Source organism: Erythrolamprus reginae, chromosome 2 (genome assembly GCF_031021105.1).
Source record: "Erythrolamprus reginae isolate rEryReg1 chromosome 2, rEryReg1.hap1, whole genome shotgun sequence".
NCBI classification, from domain to species: Eukaryota; Metazoa; Chordata; class Lepidosauria; order Squamata; family Dipsadidae; genus Erythrolamprus; species Erythrolamprus reginae.
In genome coordinates, this window is record NC_091951.1 from 79,192,483 (window position 1) to 79,216,278 (window position 23,796).

The following is a 23,796-nucleotide window of genomic DNA, read 5'->3' on the forward strand; positions in this document are numbered from 1 at the left end:
GTATGTGCCCACCACAAAGTTATGGCTACATTCTATTCTGTATATGTATTTCTCTCCTATCATGATCTCTCTTTAATAAGATTTCATAAGGTAGCTAACAACAAAATCTCTCAATAACTGAAACTATATTTAAGGTCATAAATGTCAACATATCTTTCCACCAAATTATTTCTACTACTGGTAAAATATTAGTTATGTATCTATAAACGACTAGAATAATGTATAAAATGGTACAGATCTGGCAGTATTGGAGGGATTTTTTTCTGAGTTGTTTTTCTCTGCAACCCTGAGTTTGATATGACAGATTTTCAAACTCAAATCTTTCTTTTATCAGTTTTTTCCTGCACGTCAAATTTGGTTCCAGAGTCCCAGGACACTTTACACAATTACTTTCTACCATTCCATTGCACTGAACAGGGAAAAAAGAACCATAATTACACTTTATAGATTTTCATTATTCACAGCATATTCACAGCCATCAACCTATATTGTTTCTCATAATGGGCAAGCAGTAGTTAAAACTTGAAAATGCCGAGTACCATACAGCCGTTCTCCAAATCCACTCACCCACCCCGGGACATTGAAGGCAATGGAATTACAATCCATTTTATCAAGAATGAAAACTGAGCTCACTTTATATTTATATGGTATATTTAAAACAATATAAATGGTTCATATGGTTATTAAACTATATAAACCATACTTACATGGTTTAAAAATATTTTTTAAGTCAGTAAATGGTTTTACAACCTCTACATGGCTGTCCACCTTCTAAGACTGGCAAGCTGAGGATGCTGCTTTACAACGATTCAGTTTTCCTCTGTCAAGACAGTTAAAAGGGGTGATGTGATCCCTTTTGTACCCAGTGAAAGGAATTCTGTGGAGCAGCTGTGAAATTTTTACTTTTAAAAATCAACATGGATGTTTTGATTCAGAAAATTCAGCATACCCTCATTTTTCAGCGAATAATAAAGCAATCGTACCTTGAGCTAATGGATGCCATTATGGGCAATTTCATAAATCAAATTCAGATGAGTCAGGATGACTAGTTTTGGAGAATTGCATGGTGAGAATAAATTTCCTATACTGTATATGCAGAAATCCATTGCAAATAAGGTAGTGTTTAGGTTTCCAATAGACCTACTCAAAGTTCCAAAGTGAGGGCTAAGAGTGTCACTTAGCTGAGCAAAGCAAACTTCAAAAGTTTTAACCAAGAAGAAAATGCATAGAACAGAATTATTAGCAAGATCAAGACTATGGGCATAGGTGGAAAGATCAAGACTATGGAAACACTGATAAACACTGATAAACCAACGATAAATCATGGTTTATGGAATTCACTTCCAGAAGGTCATGACAGCTGTCAGCTTTTGATAGCTTCAAGGCAGGATTAGACAGATTCATGGATGCCAAGTGTATCAATGGTTATTGAAACGGATGTCCATGTGCCGCCTCGATGTTGGTTGAGGAAGGCAGGATTCCCTTGAGTACCATTTGTTGGGGGTCAGGGGAAAGGGAGTCTTGCCTTCTCTTTCTGCTCATGATCCCCATGTACAATTGGTGGGACACTGTGTGACACAGAATGCTGGACTCGATGGGCTTTGGCCTGATTCAGCATCACTCTTCTTAAGTGACATCAAGCTCCAACATCTACTTGCATGATACAAAACTCCAATGCTTGGTAGTTTAACAAGAACGTGAGACATCCTACATATTACCCTGATGATTATTACACCTCATTTCCTGGGGAGGTGGGGGAAAAGTGTCACTCTGTTTTACTGTATTTTTTATGACCATGTAGAAGACCATTGTGTTTTTTTGCCTCTATTGTGGCTTGTTTCCTTTCTTTGTCGTCTTATAGAAATTGTATATATTGTTCTTCTTTTTTAAGTTTATAGGCTAGCCATCTACCAGGTTTGTTTGTATTTTCAAAATAATTTTGCTTGGCCATTTTTAATTTAAATGCTATTTCATCTTGTTATTAGATTAATTTTGTGTTTAAATTTATCTTTTTCCTCTTTTAGTTCTTCATTTAATATGTCTTTTTGCATATCTAATTTATTTATTTATTTATTTATTCGATTTTTATGCCGCCCTTCTCCTTAGACTCAGGGCGGCTTACAACATGTTAGCAATAGCACTTTTTAACAGAGCTAGGCTATTGCCCCCACAATCCGGGTCCTCATTTGTTTAATTTTCATTTGATATTCTTTTAGCTGTTGGGTTTTAATTTTCTTTAATTTAGCTGAATGTGATATTGTCACTCCTCTTATATACGCTTTCGTGGTATCCCATAAATTTTGTATAGATGTTTCTTCGTTCCAATTGTTTTGGGAAAAAAAAGTTTAATTCCTGAAAATAACACTTTTATTTTATGAGGACCTTAATTTAAAGTTAGTGTGTGCAATGCAATAGTAACATCCAGGATATTTTAATAAATGATTGACAGGTTGGAAAGAGGACGTCATCTTTTACAATGAACAAAAATATTTTATTGATACATATACACAGAGGAATAACGGAGGTATCTGGATAATCGAATATGGAATGTTTACGAGAGTTAAAATAAATAATAAAGATACCCAGATGTATCAGTGCTAAATGTAGCACTGCTAAATGGAAATGCCCTCTTTTGAACAGCTCCGACTCTGCTGGGGCTATCCCAATACAGACTGTACAGGCTGCTACCACAAGAAAGTGGTCAGTATTTCTGGAATACAAAGAGTCATTATAGTGCTTTCTACAGTTTTTCATTCTAAAATGTTTATTCACTACTTTCGTCCCTTAATTCTTTAATAATATGTATTAAGTTTTGAAGTCCAAAAACATAACCCGTATCTTGGCCCTCATGCACCACGCTATCTTCTCCGTAATACCGGCATGTAGTGTGGGCAAAGTCTATCATTCGAACATCAACGGAACTCATTTTAGGCTTGTAGGCATATGCATGTGCTGATTCGTCTGATGATTCCTCTGAAAGACCTTCAATATCTTCAGGGTCCGAGTCCACTACCACATCTTCTAATTCCTTCCCATCATAAATAATCAGCAAAGAGCTGGAGTAAAAGCGGTAGGATTCCTGCTTCTCTAAGACTGATTTTAATTCAGTTAGTTTCTTTAGAACGGATTCAAAGAGTTCTCGTCGCAGATATTTGCCATTATGAAAAAACTGGTAAAGTGCTTCTTTAAATCCTTGGACTGAAAGTTTTCTCCCATGGTATTTATTCATAAACATTAAGTGTCCAGAATCTGGCTGATAAACCTATAGGGGGGGAAAAGGGGGGGGGCATCTGTTAGCACCATAAAGAGGTAGCACTGAAATAAAACAGTACAATATTAACTGGTTTATTACTCTGCCACAGCTGAAGTAAAGTGGAGATTATTCCACTTGCTACCAATTTTCTAACATATTTCTTCCCCTGAAAAGTAATTTTTTCAGATATACACTGTTTAAAAATAAGAGATATAACAAAATAATTTAAGTAGATTATAAATATGTTTGCACATTGTTTTGAAAATCAAGTCCTAGCATGCATAATGTCACTCCATAACTCAGCTCATAAAAAGAAGTATCACGCCTGTGCTTGTTAACTCTGTTGGCAAAGTTACTGGAACTTAAGTACTACTGCTTAGAATACTCAGTGGCCTATACATGAAAGAGAAAAATAGTATTTAAAATTATAATCACATGGTGGTCTATGTCACACCTAAAATAATACACAGGAGAAATCTATAGTTTGGAAGAATTAACCTGAATGCAATGATTTCTACTTTTTTATTACAGTGAAGGCAGACTAGTCAGCCCATATACATGATGATGATGATGATGATGATGATTTATTAAAAGTGTATGCCGTCCCTCTCCGTAGACTCGGGGCAGCTCACAACAATAATAAAAACAATATACAGTGTAACAAATCTAATAATTAAAAGAAAGCATCTAAAAACCCGTCATTTAAAAAACCATACAACACAAGCATACCATACATAAAACTCTGTAAGCCTGGGGGAGGTGATTCAATTCTCCCATGCCTGGCGATATAGGTGGATATTAAGCAATTTACAAAAGACAGGGAGGGTGAGGGCAGTTCTAATCTCTGGGGGGACTTAATTCCAGAGGGCCGGGGCCACCACAGAGAAGGCTCTTCCCTGGTGCCCGCCAGATGACATTGTTTAGTCGACGGGGCCTGGAGAAGGCCAACTCTGTGGAACCTTATCGGCCGCTGGGATTCATGCGGCAGAAGATTAAAACATAACTCATGTCTTGACCTCATGCATCATACTATCTATTGTAATTTCCTATGAAGGGGACAAGGTGGTATATTGCAACACAGCTAGCTGAAGGATTCTGCATCTGCTCAGGAAAGAAGACGAAATAGTTCCGTCACTTCTCTATGCAGGAAAATATATGAAAGGAAAAAAATATCTCTACAATCACAAAAATGAATTGAAAAGTATGATACTATTTCATAAAAATGTTATTTGACATTCTAGTTCAATTATACATGCAAATTGGGCTAAGTGCCTATCCAGATCATTACAGTTGTATGGTCATCTTCTGGAGCTTTCTTGAGCAAGACGAAAAAACTATCAACTAGAAAATTATGAAAAGGGGGGATTATAAAATTGTGTAGAAAAAATATAACTGAATTACTGTGCAGGTAAGACTCAAGGCAGAATTATTTTCAGATTGTACAGAAATATTAATTCTCACTCCCCTTCATTCAACTATTTCATGCCAGCTGTAACAAAAGCTCATCTTCCTCAAACAAAACTTATAGTGAACTAAGGATCAGGGTGCTTGGTGCTAGTCTGATGAGATTACCTAATTTGGGTAATGAAACATCTGCAAGAAAACAGACAAATTCAGAGAGCACCAAGGACCCTTCATTTCTACCTTGAGCTACAAATATTTTCCTTTATTGAACTGTACTGTTCATATTGTACTGTCAAATTGAAGTTGATTTATTTTTATTTATTTTTCACATTTCAAAACTGCCCATCTCTCTCACACAGAGACTCTGGGTGATGTACAAATACAAATAAGTAGGTATTGGTTTCACACAGTCATTTTTAGTTGCAAGTAGTTCATACCAAGTATGAATTATTCCTCCGTTTAAAACTTACCTGCATACCACACACACGAACTCCTATAACTGCTGAAGTACTCTGCTGGCATTTCCGGATCTGGTTAGCTTTCTTTTCTTCAGACGCATCATCTCCGTGCTGCCGGGTTCCCATCTTGAGATCCAACACACAAGGCACCTCGTATCGTGAGGTCAGGTTTTCGAGTAAAATAAATTCTATTTAGTTAAGGAAAATGATATGACTAGTAACTTGTTTACACTTGAAATAAAAATAAATCCTGTAAAACCACTAGTTCTCAACTGTGGTATGCGAACCATTGAAGGGCAGCAATTTCATCACAGGAGGTCCAGGAAGGCTTGAAGAAATGTTATGATTTAAATCTTAAGTCTTGGGGGTCCATGGCCATAGTCTGTGGCCACAAAAGGTATTTAAAGGGGATCTGTGGTAAAGAAAAGGTTGAGAATCTCTGCCGCAAACAATGGCAGGAATTATCAATGAGTGAAATCTAACATGTTGACCTAATCCACGGGGTCTGACTGAAATGATATACTGTTATGCACCAAATAACAGTATATCGGTGAAATGAGCGGCTACCTAAATTTGATTAATAAATAAATAAGCAACTGAAATATCTGCCTTCAACTTAAATTAAATATTAGATTACAGGATAAACTCAATTGGCTACACATAAGCCATTTATAGTCTAATGTCTTGATTGCTATATTGTCCAATGAAATGAAAAATGTTATAAGAGAGCAGAGTCTTGTTTGACAATTGTTCTGAAAAAAACCTCACAATCAACTAAAATATTAGACACTTCAAACAACACTTCCCCCCATCAAGATATGATCAATTTATATAAGATGGGTTTAAGAATGAAATGAGTAGCTGTTTCTTGAAAATATAAAATGGATTATACTTAATAGTAAACAACATCATTTAAAATATGTGCTTGTATAATAAAAATATGCATAAAAAGGCAAATTGATCTTTGTACTGACAAAACCCAAAGCAAAACTGATGTGAAGTTGTTCGGATGACAAGCTGCCAATGACTCTGATGGCACTGAAAATGTCCATTCGTAATCTAGATTTAACTATAGCATATTCTTAATTTAAAATGAATTTATATAAATACAAACAACTGTCTTGGAATGCCTTTTGACCTTCTACAGCTCCTTCTTTATTGCAGAAGCCCACATCATAATCAGTCCTGTCATCAAACAACAGAGGACACAAGCTAATCATAAGTAGCGGTAAAGACAGCTGATTTGCAAGGGTCTGCTAGTAGATTTCTCCTAAGAAACATTACAACAGCCGGAATACTCAATAGCAGAAATAATCCTTTTAACACAACAGATGTCCAGAATTTGAATTGTACGTCTGCTTTAAGTAATTTAATATTTCCTAGTTTTCTGCAGTCTTTATACAAAATAGCATAAAATATACAAAGGATACTATATTGATTTCGATGTTTTGCATTTTCCTTCATTTGCTGGAGTTGCTGCTGATGGCACTTCATACTCCAAGGATTATGGTGCTTAAATTGTGAACTGACATTCCCCTTTTTTTCAACACTATAATACAATAATTCCGATTTCTTAAGCAATTCAAATTCCTCCTCTAACTTGTGACTGGAACAAAATAAAATGTTTGTGGTCAAATGCAAGTATTAAATATTTTCAAATATAAATTGAATACAGTAACGTGCCAATTTCACTTTTTTCATAATATATTTATAACTGAGTGATAGCCATCATTGATATTATCTAAACAATTTGTTACAATTTTCTCTCAATCAAAAACCATTTTTTTCAAAGAGCACTTGCATCTTATCAAGGATGGATAAGCCACCAAAGTTTATACCGTAAAATATATTTTATAGCTTTTAAGTGAGAATATGCTCTTTTCTGAGCATCAGGTTGATGTGATAGAACACACAAATTTAAACCTGTATATAGTAATCTGATATTGTAAAAAATGCTAAAAAGCATTTTGTTTATATTATAAAGCCTATTTTATCAATTGCCATAAATTTCCACTAGGTTCACTGAGCTTATTCCAAGTAATTACTTAGTATGCTCTCATCTGCACAAAATTCCTACATATAAAACACAGATTTATTAAATGCAGGTGAATCTGTTGCATGTCTTTTATAATCAAGGAGTACTAAGTATATATTTTCAAAAATGAGGAAACATAATATTTTGTCAATTACCTTTTGATTTTTTCTTCTTTTCTATGCTGCCTGACCCATTCTTTAGTTAACTTTTCATTTTCTAGCAAAACAGTCTTTTTATTACTCCACCGCATCAATTTATTTTTGGGTTCACAATCAGAATTATCTACACTTTCCAAGTTATCATGATCTCCATTTAATGGATAGGCTATTAGACACAAGTCTCCATCTTCATCTTCTTCAAAGCTTACAGATACCACACCTTAAGAAGAAATATGAGATACTCAATTTAGAATAGGAGAAGTAAACATAAAAACATCACAACACAACATAATTTTACACTAAGAATATAGCAACTTTGGTTTTTCTCTTACCCCAAATCCTTAGTTTTTTATCTTGCCACAGGCCAAAACTCATCTGTCAACCTAACAAATATCAAAACATCTAGACAAAGTTGACACCTCACAGAGAAGACAATTTATCATGAAGACAACACATTAATGATATAGAAGGTTCTTCTCTTTCTTGTGAGCACAGTAAGACTCAAATAATAACAGGAGACATTTTCAATTATTGAAAATTTTTATTATGTTTTTAAAACCTGGCTTATCTGACCCTAGGAGAGATGTAAAACATTGCATATTTACATCTTGCAGGGGGATATACCCTGCAGAGAAACACCAAAAGCTTTAAGTTTTGCTCCACAGCAAATCTAAAAGCATTCATCCAAAACCCAGGCTTTTGGGAATATTCTTAATAGGTTCCAGAGACAAAGAAAAGCTTGCAAGAGTAGAGCAAAACAAGAACAACATCACACATTACAACAGACAACTAATTCAAAGGCTTCCACTCAGAATCACCACGTTTAATTTACAATGATTTATTTTTCCTCTGGGGAATATATTTTATTGGTTTCAGTTATGTAGCATCTCATAAATGAAATAACAAAATGAAGTACAAAACAAATTTAACTCAAGATACATCAAAAACATGGTGAACCTTGAAAGCATTTTTGCCTCCTCATCTCAAAGTCTCTAGAGCACTGTGTTATGTTTTGAGAGGACAGTTCTGACAGGAATGCAGCCCCATGCCATATAGGAAAGTTATGGCAGAAGTTGTAACAACTGGCTGAATGGGGTTTTTTTTTTCCTCAGGTCTCTCTCTTTATCCTGAAATCAATCAATTTGCACATTCTTGCCGCTCATCACTAGAGTTCGTGGCGAGAGGCTGGCACTTCTGAGCAGGGCAGGCAGCTGTGGGGCCTACAGGAGCAAGGGTAGGGAGTGCAGAAGCTCTGACTGACAGTCCTGCTGCCCATACGAGAAAGAGCTACAGGAAAGGGGGGAAGCCGGCTAGAAAATGGCCTTTGGCTTTATCCTGGAAAAAACAACAGAAATGGACCAAATAAGGCTCCCCCCCTTAATCCCACCCATACATCTCCACAAGAGAAAAACCACATCTGCTAGTACAATTTATTACATTTAGTCAATATCATAAAGCACACATTCATCTATCAATTCTGAAAGTTCATGATCAAAAACATTTAAATATTCAGTAAATATGAATACCATTACAGAAATACAGCTAAAAAGCATTTTATCTTAGTCTTTGGTCCAAACAATATAGAACAATTGGGGGAAAGCGTTTTATTAAATGAACAAATAGAATACAATATCAAAACTTCAAAATTTCAAATTCAAGTTATTGTTAATTAAATCTTTGCAAGATGAAAAACTAAAAGTCTTGGTCAACTAATACGTACAATGGTAAAAAGAACTGGAATATCCACTTCCACATACCATCATCTTTTACAGCCTCATCAACAATACTTCACCTTTTGCCTACCTATTGGCCACAGTATTTTTCCCCCATTTCTTTAAGATTAAAAATCAAGCTGATTATGTTTAACAGTAATTTTTTATTTTCATTACTATGACAACTTGTTTATATAGCATGATCATAATGTAAGCAGTAGCGATCATCTGAAAATCCTTGTTAAGCTTCCACTAGGCAGCATGACTTATGCAGTTTATTCAATACTAGGTTTTTCAAAAAAAAACCCATGGTTTAAAAACCAGAAAGGAAAAAAAATATTATTACTGAAAACACTTACAAACTGTTATCAATATACTTACCTACCTGTGCCTAAGGGCGATTTATAGGCTATCATCAGCAGAGTTGTTCTACTCTAATGCTGTTAGTCAGCCCAAAGACCCACTGGCAAGCATCTCCACCCTGCAACTCCACAGCCTGGCTCAGACAACATCAAAATATATGAAAAGAAATCCCCTAAAATCTCTTACGCGAAAGAGATTTTAAGGACAAAAAGAGCATTGGACTTTACTACATGGATTAAACCCAGCCCCCTTCTAAAGATGGCAACATACCTTCATACTGAGGAGTGAATTTACGCATTTCAGCGGGAAGAGTCTCATAGAACTGATGTTCTCTCTGAATAAGGGGCTTACAGATGGTCTTGTCATTAAACCGGAGGACACAGGAGTGACCCCCAACCTGATGAACAAAAGGCTCCAAGAGGACGCCTTTGGAATAATGCTCCACTTCCATAGCTCCAAATGCCGGACTCATCCTTGTAGGACATTAGATAGACCAATGGGACGGTGGTGAAAGCAACTCACACAGAACTGCTCCTCCAGAAAGTATTTATTCCAGGTTAGTAAGTCTCTAGAAAGAAAAAAGAAAAAAAATCCCCATGTCTTTATTCTATTTTGTCTGGAACACCAAAGCTAAAGATTTTTTCGTTGCATCCAGGAAAGAAGCAGAAGTGAAACTCTCGGCACAAAAGCTGAAACTGAAAACAGACAGCCGGATCTGAGCACGGAGACAAACAGGAGTGAGGTCATGCAAAAGTCTGCATACCACGCCCCACATAGTATTAGCCAATGAGCATCAGCAGAGAGCTACTAGGTGTGTCTCTTGCAAAGTAGGGAGAACGTCAGCAGAAAGAGGGGAGGAAGAATGTTACTCACACTTCTTTCAGTGTTCATATTTGCTTTCAACTAGGTTTCTTATCACACAAAAGGCACAGGGCACAAGGAGATGCATTACGCTTTTCAACCTTTTTTTCTATATCACAATACAGATAATGAGCTAGCCTAGTTTCCATTTATTTTTTCCCCCTTTATCATCTAATACATGCACGCAGGCTTCCCTATACTATTTAAAATAAAATTATTGACTATAGCCTATCTAGAGCAACTCTTACAAAGAATCCAAAATATTGCTTTAATTTTCAAAGTGGACATCAGACAAAAATACAGCATAGGACAAGAAGTAGACCCACGGTATCATTATATATATGCATATTCAATATATTATCTTTGAAAAAAATAGAAGATAATTTTTCTTAGCAGTAAATATAAGGAGCTTTATCAAAGAGATCCAACCTAGAACTAAAAAGAAATTTCCTGAGCGTGAGAGCAATTAATCAGTGGAATGGCGCACTGGAGATTTTAAAGAAGAGGCTGGGCAGTCATTTGTCCAGAATAGTATAAGGTCTTCTGCTTGGGTTGGGGTGGGGGCACTGGAAGACCTCAAGGTCTCTTCCCACTCCATTATTTTGTTATTCTTGCTAAAATCTCAAGTCAAGCTATCAACATTAAATTCAAAAGTAAGTTGAAAAACAACCTCAACCTTTCCAAAAATACTCTATGGAAGCAGCCTTGGGGGAAAAGTCATGCATCGAGGTCATTTTTAAAAAGAAATACAGATCTCCTCAATTTATGACTTCTGAAAATCTTCATGTAGTTTCACAAATATTTTTACCACTAACAAAGAAGTCCAAAAAAGCATAAAAGACAATTTTAAGTTTAACCTAGCAAGAATTTGTGTACATGCAAGCTAATGTTTAAAATTTTAAATAGTACGGTTAAACATTCAATATATGTATTATTCAATATATTATCTTTTTCAAAAATAGAAGATAATGTCTCTTAGCAGTAAATATAAGGGGCTTTATATAAATTAAGCTACTGATTTTATCTTTTAATTTATCTATCTAAAAACAACTTTGTGTTTAATTGCAGAGTACTAAAGAGTATTACATGAATAAGAATTCACTTAATTCTAAGAGACCACAAAGTGTTCTAGGTCACAAACCTATTTTTAGACATACTTAAATATAAGATCCCAATGTAAACCATTACAGAGCATATTAAGTCAAAAACAAATCTCAAAGAATTAAGTTATGTTTATTTCCCAAAAAGTCCACAGAATTGCAACTATCCTATAACTAATGCCAAGAGATTACAAAAGCCATTATTTTGTTTATCAATAGGTACATTTATAGAAGCATAGGGAGGGTGAGGAAGGGAGGCTTTCGATATTGCATAACCAAATCTGTGTATGTCAGCTTAGCACATCATCATGATACCAAATACTAGAAATTCTACTGTGCAAAATATATTAAAGTTATTGAAATAAATTAAATGGAAGAATGCTTATTATAGCATAATATTCATCTAAAAGGTAAGCAGTAAACATATTTAATATTTATTTTTCTAGCTGGTCACTAGAGCCAAAAGCTCTCAATTACTGAACCAAGCTCATTTCTGTAACAAAGAGATGTCCAGAAGGTGGCACTGTTATTATTTTTCTGTCAAGGCAAATAACTTATTGTTAAAATTCGAGAGCTATATGGTAAATCAAACACAGCCTGGTACAATGTAATGGGAAAACATTTCCATATTAATGCCAAGAAAAAAAGCAGACATCCATTGGATCTCTAGGACTTAAGTTTAAAATGAAGATGATTTGACTTTATTTATGCCTAATCATCTGGAGCATAAACTTCTGGTGGGTCTTATTTTCAAATAAGCAAAGATGTGTGCTTTTTTAAAAAAACAACAACCTGATTTACATTGAAGTTATCAAATTATTGTTCAAACATTTTTGCCATAACATCATAAAACACACATTGAGAGGGAGAGCACGTTATCCAGTAAAAATACCAAAATCTTATCCAGAACTCATGCTCTTCAGAGAAAAACATACAAGTATGAAAAGCATACTATTCTCATCTCACAATCATCCCTTGTGAGCTCATTATAACTTGTTTTCTTTCAGCATACCAAACAACGACCATAGGGAATTTTGATATCTGTGAATTTACAAACGTGAAGTCTCTTATGTATTAGCCAGGGCATGATTCAACAGATCTACATCTAAACACACATAATCATTAAAGTTCTGTCGTATGCCTGGGTAAGCAAAATATCCATTTTTCTCAGAACATGTGTAACAAAACATTTCGTAATACTCTAGTTAATGTGAAGATTGCCCTTGAAAATGTTACATCTCCTTAATGAGTGAAAAATGTTCATAAGGACAATATGACTCAAAGAGTTTAAGAATTGCTGGGATGACTCTTCTGAACTGGAATATAGGAACTGACGGATATAATTTGTTCAAAAAATACAGAAACAAAAGAGAGCTGCTGCACTAATGTTAAATTGTACAGCACTGCTCAAGAATCCAAGTGAACCAATAGCAATATTGCAAAGAACATCTGAGATCAAAAGAATGTTGGACTTACTTGAATATTCATTCTAAGTGATCTGCAGGAAAGTCCAAGCATCCTGTCCAGGGGTAAAGTCTGTCTGGCCAGAAACAGAGTTGCAAATTCTTTGGCCACATCTCTTTCACCTGGCTGAGCTCGTTTTTCAAGAGACTTAGATATTGAGAGGACATAGCCAATATGATGAAATTGACCACTCCTGGACACATTACCTGTAAGGAACCAGGGTGGGACTGGACTCTCCTGCAGCGCACATAGAATGAATGTTCAGGTAAGTCTAATGTTCTATTTCCTGTGCACTGCTTGGAGAGTCCAAGCATGGGATATACCTAAGCTAAATCCACAGGGCGGAAAGGAGACTGGTCTAGAGTCCCCACAACAAGAACCCTCAGCCAAGGCAAATATGTCCAATTTGTAATTCCTGATAAATGGTGAAGGAGAGGCCCGAGTTGCCGCCCTAAAAATTTCCTGAATTGATGCTTGCCTTGCCTAAGCGGCTGTGGTGGCTCCATTTGTGGTTGAATGGACTATGATGTGGCCTGAAGAAGACCTGGCCTGATGTTGGTAGGTCAATGCAATGCATGCCTTTAACCAGTGTCCTATGGTGGATGGAGTCACCTTCTTGCCCATGGATGTCGGTTGAAACAAAACAAATAAGGATTATGTCCTCCTCCTGAAAGGGGCAGTCCTCCTGAATGTACTTGCGAAGGGCTCTGTGGACATCCAAGATATGCTACCGCGATTCTCAAGCATGGCTGGGATTTGGGCAAAAATCCAGCTAGATGACCTCCTGGGTTCTGTGAAACCAGGAGTTAATTTTGAGAATGAATGTTGGATCCAATCATAGATTGGATGGAAAACACACAAGTCTCTATGCAGAGAAAGGGCCACCAGCTTGGAAATTTGCCCAGCAAATGTGATAGCTATGAGAAAGGCAACCTTAAAGGTCTGCAGTATGAAGCTGGTGGATCCTAATGACTCGAACAGAGAAGATATGAGGGCCTGTAGTACTAATGACATGTCCCAATTGGGATATCTATATACCACTGGTGGTATATAGGTTCCACTTCTAAAGGTTGGACACTCCTTTTTAAAAAAACTACACACACCCTTAGGTGGCTAAGGCAGCCACTTGCCTGTGGAGGGTGTTAGCAGACAATCCCTTGTCAAGTCCCTTCTAAAGGAAATCAAGAACATTCAGAACTGATGCCAATGTGGGAACTAGCTTCTCCTTAGTGCACCAGCAGCAAAAGGCCATCCAGGTGGCTTTGTATATCCTGTTTATTGAAGGTTGTCAAGAGGCCTAAATAGTCGAAACTACTCTCCCAGAGAAATGGTCTCTTCTTCAAGATCTCCCTTTCAATTGGAAAGGGAGACATTGATGCTCTGAGTGGGTTAAGGCCCCCTGGCTAAGGGAGAACCTGTCTGGGGGTATCCTCTAGGGATGAGAGATGGATAGGCTCACCAGGTCCACAAACCACTGGTGCCTGGGCCAGTGGGGTGCCATGAGAAGAATCTCCGCCTCCTCCGCCAAGAACTTTCTGATGACCCTCAGGATGAGAGGCCGGGAGACCACGGGCAGCAGAGAACATTGGTTCCTTTGGCCCCATGGGTCTCGAACCTGGAAAAGAACCTCAGCAATTGAGTGTTCATTGGACTGGCAAATAGGTCCACACCTGGGATGGCCAAATTTCTCTGAGTCATTGAAACAGCTCTACGTGAAGACACCACTTGAATTGATCGATGGTTGTCCTGCTCAGCCAGTACGCCTGTGTATTGGAGACTCCGGAAATGTTCTCTGCTTCTAAGTGTCTCTCTGTCCAAGGGCCCAAGGACCTTCACACATCAGGTCCTTGGAACGTGTGACTCCGTAGGTTCAAATGTGCTTTGGTTGCTACATTGTCTATTAACAATAAAATGTGATGACCTGACAACATCCTTTGGAAATGGTGCAGTGCTGCTCTTAGCTCCAACCAACTGATGTTGTTTTGACGCTCTTCTGGGGAGCACTGAGCTTGGGTCACCCAGGATTGCAGGTGGGAGTTGGGAGTCCCAGCCTTTTTCCATGGCTGCTGACATCCACCAGTCTAGGGATTGGCACATCCTCCGAGAGATCTGGATTCGTGTTGGAATTGCTGCCTCCTGATCTTTGACTTGGTAGCAGGAGCCATTGCAGGGTCCGGGCATGCAACCATGCCCAGGGAACAATTGCCAGACAGGAGATCATCTTCCCTAAAATTGGGAAAGAAGAACCAATGGCACTAGTTGCAGTGGTCTGTCTCGCTCAAAGATGAGCTGTTTAATGAAGGTTCTGTGGACAAATGAGAGGCTGAAAGGCGGAGCCTTGTCTAGAAGTGGAGCCCTGCATAAGAGAATCTGATGAACTTCCTGTGGGACGGTCTGATGGGTACATGGAGGTAAGCCTCCTTGAGTTGTATTGATGTTAAGAGATCTCTCTGTCTTATGAAACCCAGAATGGAATAACCCAGAATGGAAAGTAGGGATTGCATTTTGAAGTGTTTGTACATTAAATGTATATTGAGCTTCTTCAAATCTAGAATGGCACTCCACACACACACATACACACACACACTGAACGTTTTGGGACCAGAAAGAAGATTGAGTAAAAACCCAGAACCCGCTGTCCCACTGGCACCAGCTCGATGGCCTGGATGTCCAGCAAGTGCTGGATCTCAGCCTCCATCATAGACCTCTTTGTGGCCTCTTCTTGGAAAGGTAGAGCAGAACCCTAGAGGCCCAAAAGGGCTGTCCGAGATAGTAAGGGGTAATCCTTTGCTCCATCCTCCTGTAGATGTGAGGAGCAGACTTCCTCTTATCCTTACCCTCCACTAGGATATGGTCTAGCACCTCCCCCCAAAAGATTGCCTCCCTTAAAGGGGGCTGAGGCTAGTCTCCACTTAGATTTCATATCGGCCTGCTAATGGCGCAGCCTGGACGTGACATTAGACGCCACTGTCCTCGAAGTGAACTTGGCCCCATCGAGGGTTACATCTGCTGATATTCGGCACCTGCTATCAAATTACTGATATCTTGATGCTGCCTGGTGCCCTTAGAAGATGCTTGGGCCTGCATCTGGCGCAGTCATAGTAGGGATGCTCTAGTGAAGAATGCAGCCATAGCTGATTGAATCACTCAAGTGGCCACTTGGTGCACTTTATGAGCAGACAATCTGCTGTCCTCAGCCCTTAGGCCCTCTGTTGTGTCAGAAGGGAGGAGGGCTGCTGATGTCAGAGTGGCCGGGGAGCATCCACGGTCAGTAACTTCAGTAGCTCCTCTAGGTCCTGCTCAACAGTATACATCTTCTTGTCCATCCCACTGGGGGCAGTGATGGAGCCAGGCTGGATCCACTCCTATTGGATGACAACAAAGAGCTTTGGAGAAAGTACCACCTCTTATGCAGTGACCAGCTCTATGAAGAGGAGAAATGGCACCAAATGAAATTGGCCCCAAAAGCGACAACATGGTTTGTAAGCACAGTCAGTAGATAAAGACTCAAAACCAACAACACCGTTGCAAGCGCCACAATTTAATAATTGGCGCGAAACCGCTTCCAAGTGCAAATTGAGGCAGCCACTGCTTACTGCAAAACCGAAGCCTCGGTCTGCCTCAGCACAATTCCGAAAGGAGCAACGGCATCGTTGATCAGACAACAGAGCGCTAAAGATTAAGCGGCCTGACTTTAACTCAGCCACTGGTGCTGCTGTTGTTCCCCTGCGACGTGGGATGGAATTTGTAACTCAGTCTCTTGCCAATCAGACAGAATTTACCCCCAGACAGGATGCTTGGACTCTCTAAGTAGCGCACAGGAATAAGTGGAAAGCAAATAAAATACTGTTGTTGAGATCTACTCTCATTTGCCTAATGGAAGAAAATATATGGATTGGCTGTTTTTATTGCTATAAACCACCCAAAGTTGCATTTTTGGGAGTTTGGCAGTCATATAAATCCTGTAACTAAATAAGTAACTCTTGTATTGTTCTTTCTCTTTTAGAGAATGAAGGAAGGTACAAAAAGATCAGCTTCATATGATACTAACCTTAATTTATGAAAGAAAGAACAAATGATTGTGTAATCTTCTCCAGATTTGAAGGGAAACTAGAGTTAAAAGTAGGATTTTAATAAATTCAGAACAATTAAATTACTGAAAAAGGAAATACATCTCAAGTTCTAAATCAGTTGCCTCGAACCTTTTGGGTACCAGGGACCAGTTCCGTGGAGAGGGGATTTTCTGCGGAATGGAGAGGGTGTGGTTTTGCATGCTGCTGAATCCCACAGATGGTGCTTCACTTATTTGCACAGCCCGGTTTTTGGCATGCCAGACCATGGTTTTGGGTGTATTCTAGATGACAATATATTTTTTATTCCAAATAAGACTTTTTATTTTATCAACAGATTTAACTCTTAAGGGGAATAATTTAAAATCCAATGTCCTTTTTTATATGAAATTTCTTTTCTACCTGCCGTTCAAGAACTAGAGCAATCAAAGTGATTAAAGGGAAAAGCTCTAAATCTCTAACATCTAAGCATTTGTAACTACCCATAACAAGATCAATTGCTAGAAAACATATTGTGTTTATTTTTAACCTCCCCAATGGAATAATAGAGCAGCTTTGGCTATAAAGAATTGCCATGATTTAGATCTAGGTTGATTCAGCACGTTTGTTTTTTCCTGATTAGAAAACCCTAGCTCAATTTTATTGCTAAAGAGCTAAAAGTCCACCTGTTTAGATTTGAACATATAAACAGTGCTTCAGATAAACATTAAGTTTATTAGATAAGTTGAATTAGTAAAGTGAAAATATTGATATCAATAACTAAAGCTATCCCATCATACATTTTAGTTACCTTCTTCCGATTCTTTTCATTTACCAAAGAATCTGAACTTCAGCTAAGAAGGTAAAACACCTACACAAAGCATATTTTTAATATGTACCAATTATTTTTCTTATACTCCTTGATCTAATCTATTACAGCAAATTCTAAGGTCTCATCTTCATATCCTTCTAAGTGCAATATAAAAGTGCCTTGTTATTTTAGAGATCATATTCTCATGATTTCACCTTCAAATGACAAGTATGGAGGCAGCTTAAATGTGTATCTAACTTCAGAGGATCATTTGAAAATCCTCCTTGGGAGAAAACAGGAGTAATACCCATTTGTCCCACTTCTGTTAGCACTTTAACACAAAAAAAATATTAAGCACCGCTTTACACTAAATTTATAGAATAGTACCAGTTGAAAATAGGCTCCTTCTGGATGGCTGAAAATGGCCAGGATTGGTCAATAAGAACAGTGTCAATTTTCCAATTGCATAATTGTTAATTACTTGCATTTAATGTTGATCTAAGACTTGCTTTCTAAAATAGATGACATATAGGAAAGACTTTTATTTGCAGACTTTATTTGTGAGAATAGCATAAAGAATATAACCCGGAGTTACTAAATTGACTCATATGCAATATACTGGCTATAAATAGAACACATGGATAGGATTTGCACAATGCACAAGATTAAAATCTCATGGTCAGGTTTGTAGTTCAATATGCATGAAATCATAAAATATGCCAATTTGTAGAGGTTTCTAAGAAGCAGAAAAATTATATTGTTTTAACTCAGAACCAACCAGGAAATTCAGGAAATAAGCAACAATTCAGTAGCAGCTTTCCCTCCTTTCTTAAATTAACACATTCGCCATGCCAATTATTTTCCTTTCCTTCTAAATAGCCAATGTTTAGATATACTACAGACTTGCTTCCAAAATCATTCCAAGGCCTTCCCTTCGCTGTATGTATATGAAGCCTTGGTGGTGCATTGCTTAGAAGGCATTATTGAAGGCTAATTCTGCCAACACTTCTATTCTTGCCAACTCAAGGTTGATTCAGCCTTCCATCCTATTGAGGTCAGTAAAATGAGGACTCCGATTGTTGGGAGCAATATGCCAAGATTGTAAACCACTCACAGGGTGCTGTAAAGCACTATGGAGCAGTATATAAGTAAGTGCTATTGCTATAGTCATGCCTATGATCCAGAAAGCCCCATTCATTTCTTCAAATTCTTAACGCGCACACACATATGCTAAAAGTACATTCTAGAGCAGTGGATCTCAACCTTTTCTTCACCACAGACTCCTTTAAATACCTTTTGTAGCCATGAACCATGGCCATAGACCAAGATTTAACTCAAAATTTAAAATATAACATTTCTTCAAGCTTTCACGGATACCATGTAACGACATCGTGACCCCAGGGTCCATGGACCACAAGTTGAGAACCACTGTTCTAAACATAGTCCTGCAACTTAATACCCTCCAGATGTTTTGAACTACTGCTCCCATAATTCCAAGCAAGCATGCTCATTCATGAAAAACTCTTGTCATGATATAATTTATTTATTTTATTTATGTATGTATTTATTTATTTATTTATTTGATTTGTATGCCGCCCCTTTCCGTAGACTCGGTGAATTGTGCTCATTCCCATAACTTGATGAATAATGCAGGAAATAAAATTTATCCTTAGAAAGGAGTTGTTTCTTGCTTCCAATTATTTTGAGTGGTCTATGTACACGCATTAGCATCATCTGTGGATATGCAATGCAAATACATTTGTTTGATACAAAAGTAATTTATTGCATATCTAAATATATTTTCTTCACTTTCTTTATTTCTCAGAATTGAACATTTAGATCCACGGAGATTGTTCGGAGTCTTCAGAGAGGGGCGGCATACAAATCTAATAAATTATTATTATTATTATTATTATTATTATTATTATTATTATTGTTGTTGTTGTTTACAATTAAAATTTTCTACCACAGCTTTATCTTGTTTGAACACAATCTTGACACATGTCTTTATCAATACCAGTTATTTCTCTGATTCTGGCTCTAAGCATGCAATACCTTCTAAACTTAACTAAAAATGGCTAGCTTAAGATATTTGTGTTTTCTGTCCACTGTTTTCGGAGGGGGCGGCATACAAATCTATTATTATTATTATTATTATTATTATTATTATTATTATTATTATCATCAAATCAATAAAGCACATTCTCTCAACATTGTGGAAGAGTCAGTTGCTTTTCAATTCTATGAATGCTTTGCAACTGTTAAATGCAGCAATACTGTACCTGATCATTACATCACCATCTTAACCACCTGACCTTTGCAAGAGTTCAGATTAAACCAACAGATGATTGTGCAGTCTCCATTTGATACCTCTAAAAGGGTATTAGCTCTTTTATTAAACTAGATGGAATTATTTGCATTTCTCAATCATATTTTAGCCTAGCATATAGTACAATCACTATGTTTATTTTATGATGCACAGCTAAATTTGAACACGAGCCGGGATGGCGCAGCAGGTAGAGTGCTGTACTGCAGGCCACTGAAGCTGACTGTAGATCTGGAGGTCAGCGGTTCAAATCTCATCACCGGCTCAAGGTTGACTCAGGCTTCCATCCTTCCGAGGTGGGTAAAATGAGGACCCGGATTGTGGGGGCAATATGCTGGCTCTGTTAAAAAGTGCTATTGCTAACATGTTGCAAGCCATCCTGAGTCTAAGGAGAAGGGTGGCATAAAAATCAATCAATCAATCAAACAAACAAACAGTATTCATTAATATTTGGATGGGGATTTTTATAAAATCCTGTTATAGGAAAGAAAACAAGAAAGGCAGCTCAGGAAGACAGTGGAAAACCATTTCTGAATTGTTGCCAAGAAAATGACAGTTTTATGCAAGGAATTCAGTTCAAATCAAGTTTTTACCTTTATATCATGTAAACACAGCCAATACTAGGCTAAGACCAGAAATTAAGGTTCCATGTTTCTACACTGATAGCATCTTTGATTCCCCGAATGAACTGTAGTTCCAGTACATTATTTTTACTTATTCAACCTTCAATTAAATCCATGTAATTTTATTGTTAGTTAGATTTATATCCTATCTTCCACCAGGATTCAAAGTAGCATACATTCCAAATTTTCTTAAAGCAACCTTCATGAAAGGCAGCATATTTGACCTATATTAATTGAGAGATAATAACTTGCCTGTAAGTCACACAGTGATTTTCTATGTCCAAGAGTGTTCCTGAATCTAGGTTTCCTGGTTATACTCCACAATTATACATGCACTACTGATTACCACACTGAATCACACAAGTACTTAGTTGATAAAACCAATTTAGTGGTAGTGGTAGTAGTAGTAGTAGTAGTAGTAGTAGTAGTAGTAGTAGTAGTAATAATAATAATAATAATAATAACAATAATTTAATCTTATATGGCACTCAACTTTCAATTATTCTGTAATGTACCGGTATTTGGTGAACCCTAAAGGCTTAGCAAGAGCAAACATTATTTTTATTCATGAGAGGAAATATTTTTAATAGGAAGAATTTTATATCTTATAAAGTGGCTGTGCTTTCCTTTATTATTGTATGCATACCTTAATATTGCTCATTTTAATGTATTTGCACTGCTATGTATTACTTTAAGCTCCTTGTTCTGAAAGATTGTTCTGAAAGAAGGAGCATTTATGCACTGTTATTAAGTCAATGACAAGAATCCAGCATTTAGTTTGTGCATCAAACTATGAATTAAAAAAAACATGTAAGAATAGATCTTTTTTTTAAGCAAGGTGTTTTCTACAGCCCTACTTTATTGAGTTCAAACTTTATTTAGTTGATCCCAAATACATGGCTGAAGGGGATTCTATTATTTATAACATGCTTATATTGCTTAATATGTTATGCACTCCAACATATAGTTCAGAAGAATCTATAAAAAACAAAGTCAGTTTTAAAAGATCAGAGTAGAACATCATTAAAGTCAGCCATGTACAACAGACAATCTAATATCCCCCCAAAAAGACAGATATGTTTTTATTTAAATGCAAGGCAGTACATTTTCTGCATTTTATTTTAGGAGCCTATCAATGGAGAAGTCAATTTAAAACTTACAAACATTGGGGGGAGGGGGAAGCTTTTCCCTTTGCACTGTTGTGGTATTTATTCCTATTGTTAGCAGCTCAGAGTACCTTTGGAGTGAGCAGCATATAAATACAATAAGTAAATAAATAAACACCTTCAAAGTGTTTCAAAACACGGACCTCTAACTGTAAACACAATAGAGGAAGTGAATACACAATAGAGAATGGCATATGCACATCTTTTAAAAAAAAATTCCCTAACAATGAGTCATTTATTTCCTCTAACAATAGAAGCTTTGAACTTCACCCCCCACATATAACAAGTTTCAATTAACCCATCCTCTTCTGACCTGCTGCTTCTAGAGCAGAGATATTGTGAAGCGGTATACTGTATAAGTTTTAAGTGCTTGATTATCCTCCCGACTGGACTTTCTATGTTTCTGCCTTTTAGGACCAGCCATCAGCAGTAAAGGAACAAGCAATCAAGAAATACTCCCCAGCAGCCTGGCACTTCATAAAGCAGCCATGAAGGTCTTGGAAAAAGATATTTGGATGTCTCGATGTGACTATGACTACAAAGTTTAGAGGAGTGCCAGGAATGGCATTTCCTGTGACACTCTATAGAAGTTGACACTCTATAGAAGTTAAGTCCATACAGGAGGAAAGTTCTTTTTGTTTTTGGTTTTATTTCTTATTTATTTATTTATTTATTTATTTATAGTTGGAAGAGACCTTGTAGGTCATCTTGTCCAGTGTTTCCCAACCTTGGAAACTTGAAGAAAACTGGACTTCAACTCCCATAATTCCCCAGCCAGCATTCGCTCAAGCAGAAAACCTTATTTCTTGGTTAACTTCTTGGCAGCTCACAGATTTGTACCCTTCCCTTTTTTAATTTCTTAAATAAGAAATAATTTGTGCTGGCCACTGAACCCCCCCCCCTAAACACCTCCCCCCCCCTTTTCTAAATGCCTCCGGTGGCTCTATGCATCCCAACTCCTGAGCCGCAGTATTTGAATGGATTTTGACCAAGCCAATTCCTACCGGGCTGGCCGACTGGGAAAAGAAGCCGGCGTTCAAAGTCCCCAATGCGTTCGGGCAGCCGGGAGGACACACAGGCAGATTTGCTTTCTTTAACTGCCGCATACATCCCACGCTCCCCCCTTTTAAACTTTCGCTTGAGAAGGATAACATGCCCAGAATTATTATTAGGGTTTTCACCAACCTTGGGATCAAAAGCGGGTTACCTCAAACGGGCTGCCCTCCCCTTTAAAGCAGGACAACAAGGAGCCGTTTTCGACTGCCTTCCTTCAGGAAAGAGAGGGTGAAAGTGGTCCCCCCCCCCCCCAACCGCTGCCGGTTACAGTGTTTTTAAGCTGTAACGAAAGGCAGTTGCTCTATTACGGCTCTGGCCGTAATAAGAGGCGGAGGGCGCCGGATACGACGCGGCCTTTTCGGATTTGCCACCAAGCGCCGAGCGCCGAGCGCATCCAAGACAGAGGGGAGAAAAAACCCCAAGAACAAAGCTGCCTCATTACCTTCCACAATCAGCTCCAAACCAACGGCCGCCTCAATTCTTTTGTTCCTCACAGGGCAAAATGGCGGTGCGGAGCGGAGCGGGGGCCCCCCGCGCGGATAGAGGAACAAGCCCCGCCCCGGCCGTCGCCATTGGCTCAGAGGGAGTCAGCCTCTGCTGATTGGAGGCGAAGGAATCAGGATTTCTGTTACTAGGGGAGCCGAGGCGGGCGACCGGGCATCGTGCGCCGCGTGATGGTGGGGAAGGGGAGGGTGAGAAGAGGAGAGATGGGGACTTCGGGAGACCGGCGGAGGGGAGGCGGGAGGGGCCGCGCGAGACCGGCGGGCTTCTAGTAGCAGCCGCAATCTGAGGGGAGCGGGAGAATGCTGCCTAAATAGCACAGCGTAGCATTAGACTTACATACTGCTTTACAGCCCTCTCTAAGCACTTTACAGAGTCAGCATATATTGCCCCCAACAATCTAGGTCCTCATTGTACTGGCCTGGGAAGGGTGGAAGGCTGAGTCAACCTTGAGCC

At 38.1% G+C, this 23,796-nt stretch overlaps 1 protein-coding gene across 3 annotated transcripts; it reads right to left on the bottom strand.

The window, feature by feature from the left end:
• Positions 1-2,469: 2,469 nt before the first annotated feature.
• IP6K2 (inositol hexakisphosphate kinase 2) lies at positions 2,470-23,413 on the bottom strand. Of its 3 annotated transcripts, none has more exons than XM_070738417.1 (6): positions 23,282-23,413; positions 9,654-9,951; positions 7,306-7,528; positions 6,546-6,721; positions 5,128-5,303; positions 2,470-3,262 (listed from the first exon to the last, which is right to left on the bottom strand). In XM_070738417.1, the coding sequence occupies exons 2-6, from the start codon at positions 9,853-9,855 to the stop codon at positions 2,765-2,767; spliced, it is 1,275 nt and encodes a 424-aa protein (XP_070594518.1). In that variant the 5' UTR covers positions 9,856-9,951; positions 23,282-23,413; the 3' UTR covers positions 2,470-2,764. The 3 variants fall into 3 exon arrangements, with proteins under 3 accessions (XP_070594518.1, XP_070594519.1, XP_070594517.1); XM_070738418.1 differs by having other exon boundaries at positions 22,969-23,298; XM_070738416.1 differs by lacking the exon at positions 23,282-23,413 and having other exon boundaries at positions 9,654-12,220.
• Between the last annotated feature and the right edge of the window lie 383 nt (positions 23,414-23,796).

What these genes read in the sequence shown, in the direction of transcription:
- IP6K2 (XM_070738417.1), bottom strand. Translation starts at nt 9,855, where the DNA reads ATGAGTCCGGCATTTGGAGCTATGGAAGTGGAGCATTATTCCAAAGGC. An exon ending in ATTCACTCCTCAGTATGAAG is followed by an intron (nt 7,529 to 9,653) that starts GTATGTTGCCAT and finishes TTTCTTCTTAAG; the next exon opens with GTGTGGTATCTGTAAGCTTT. An exon ending in AAAGAAGAAAAAATCAAAAG is followed by an intron (nt 6,722 to 7,305) that starts GTAATTGACAAA and finishes ATTTTGTTCCAG; the next exon opens with TCACAAGTTAGAGGAGGAAT.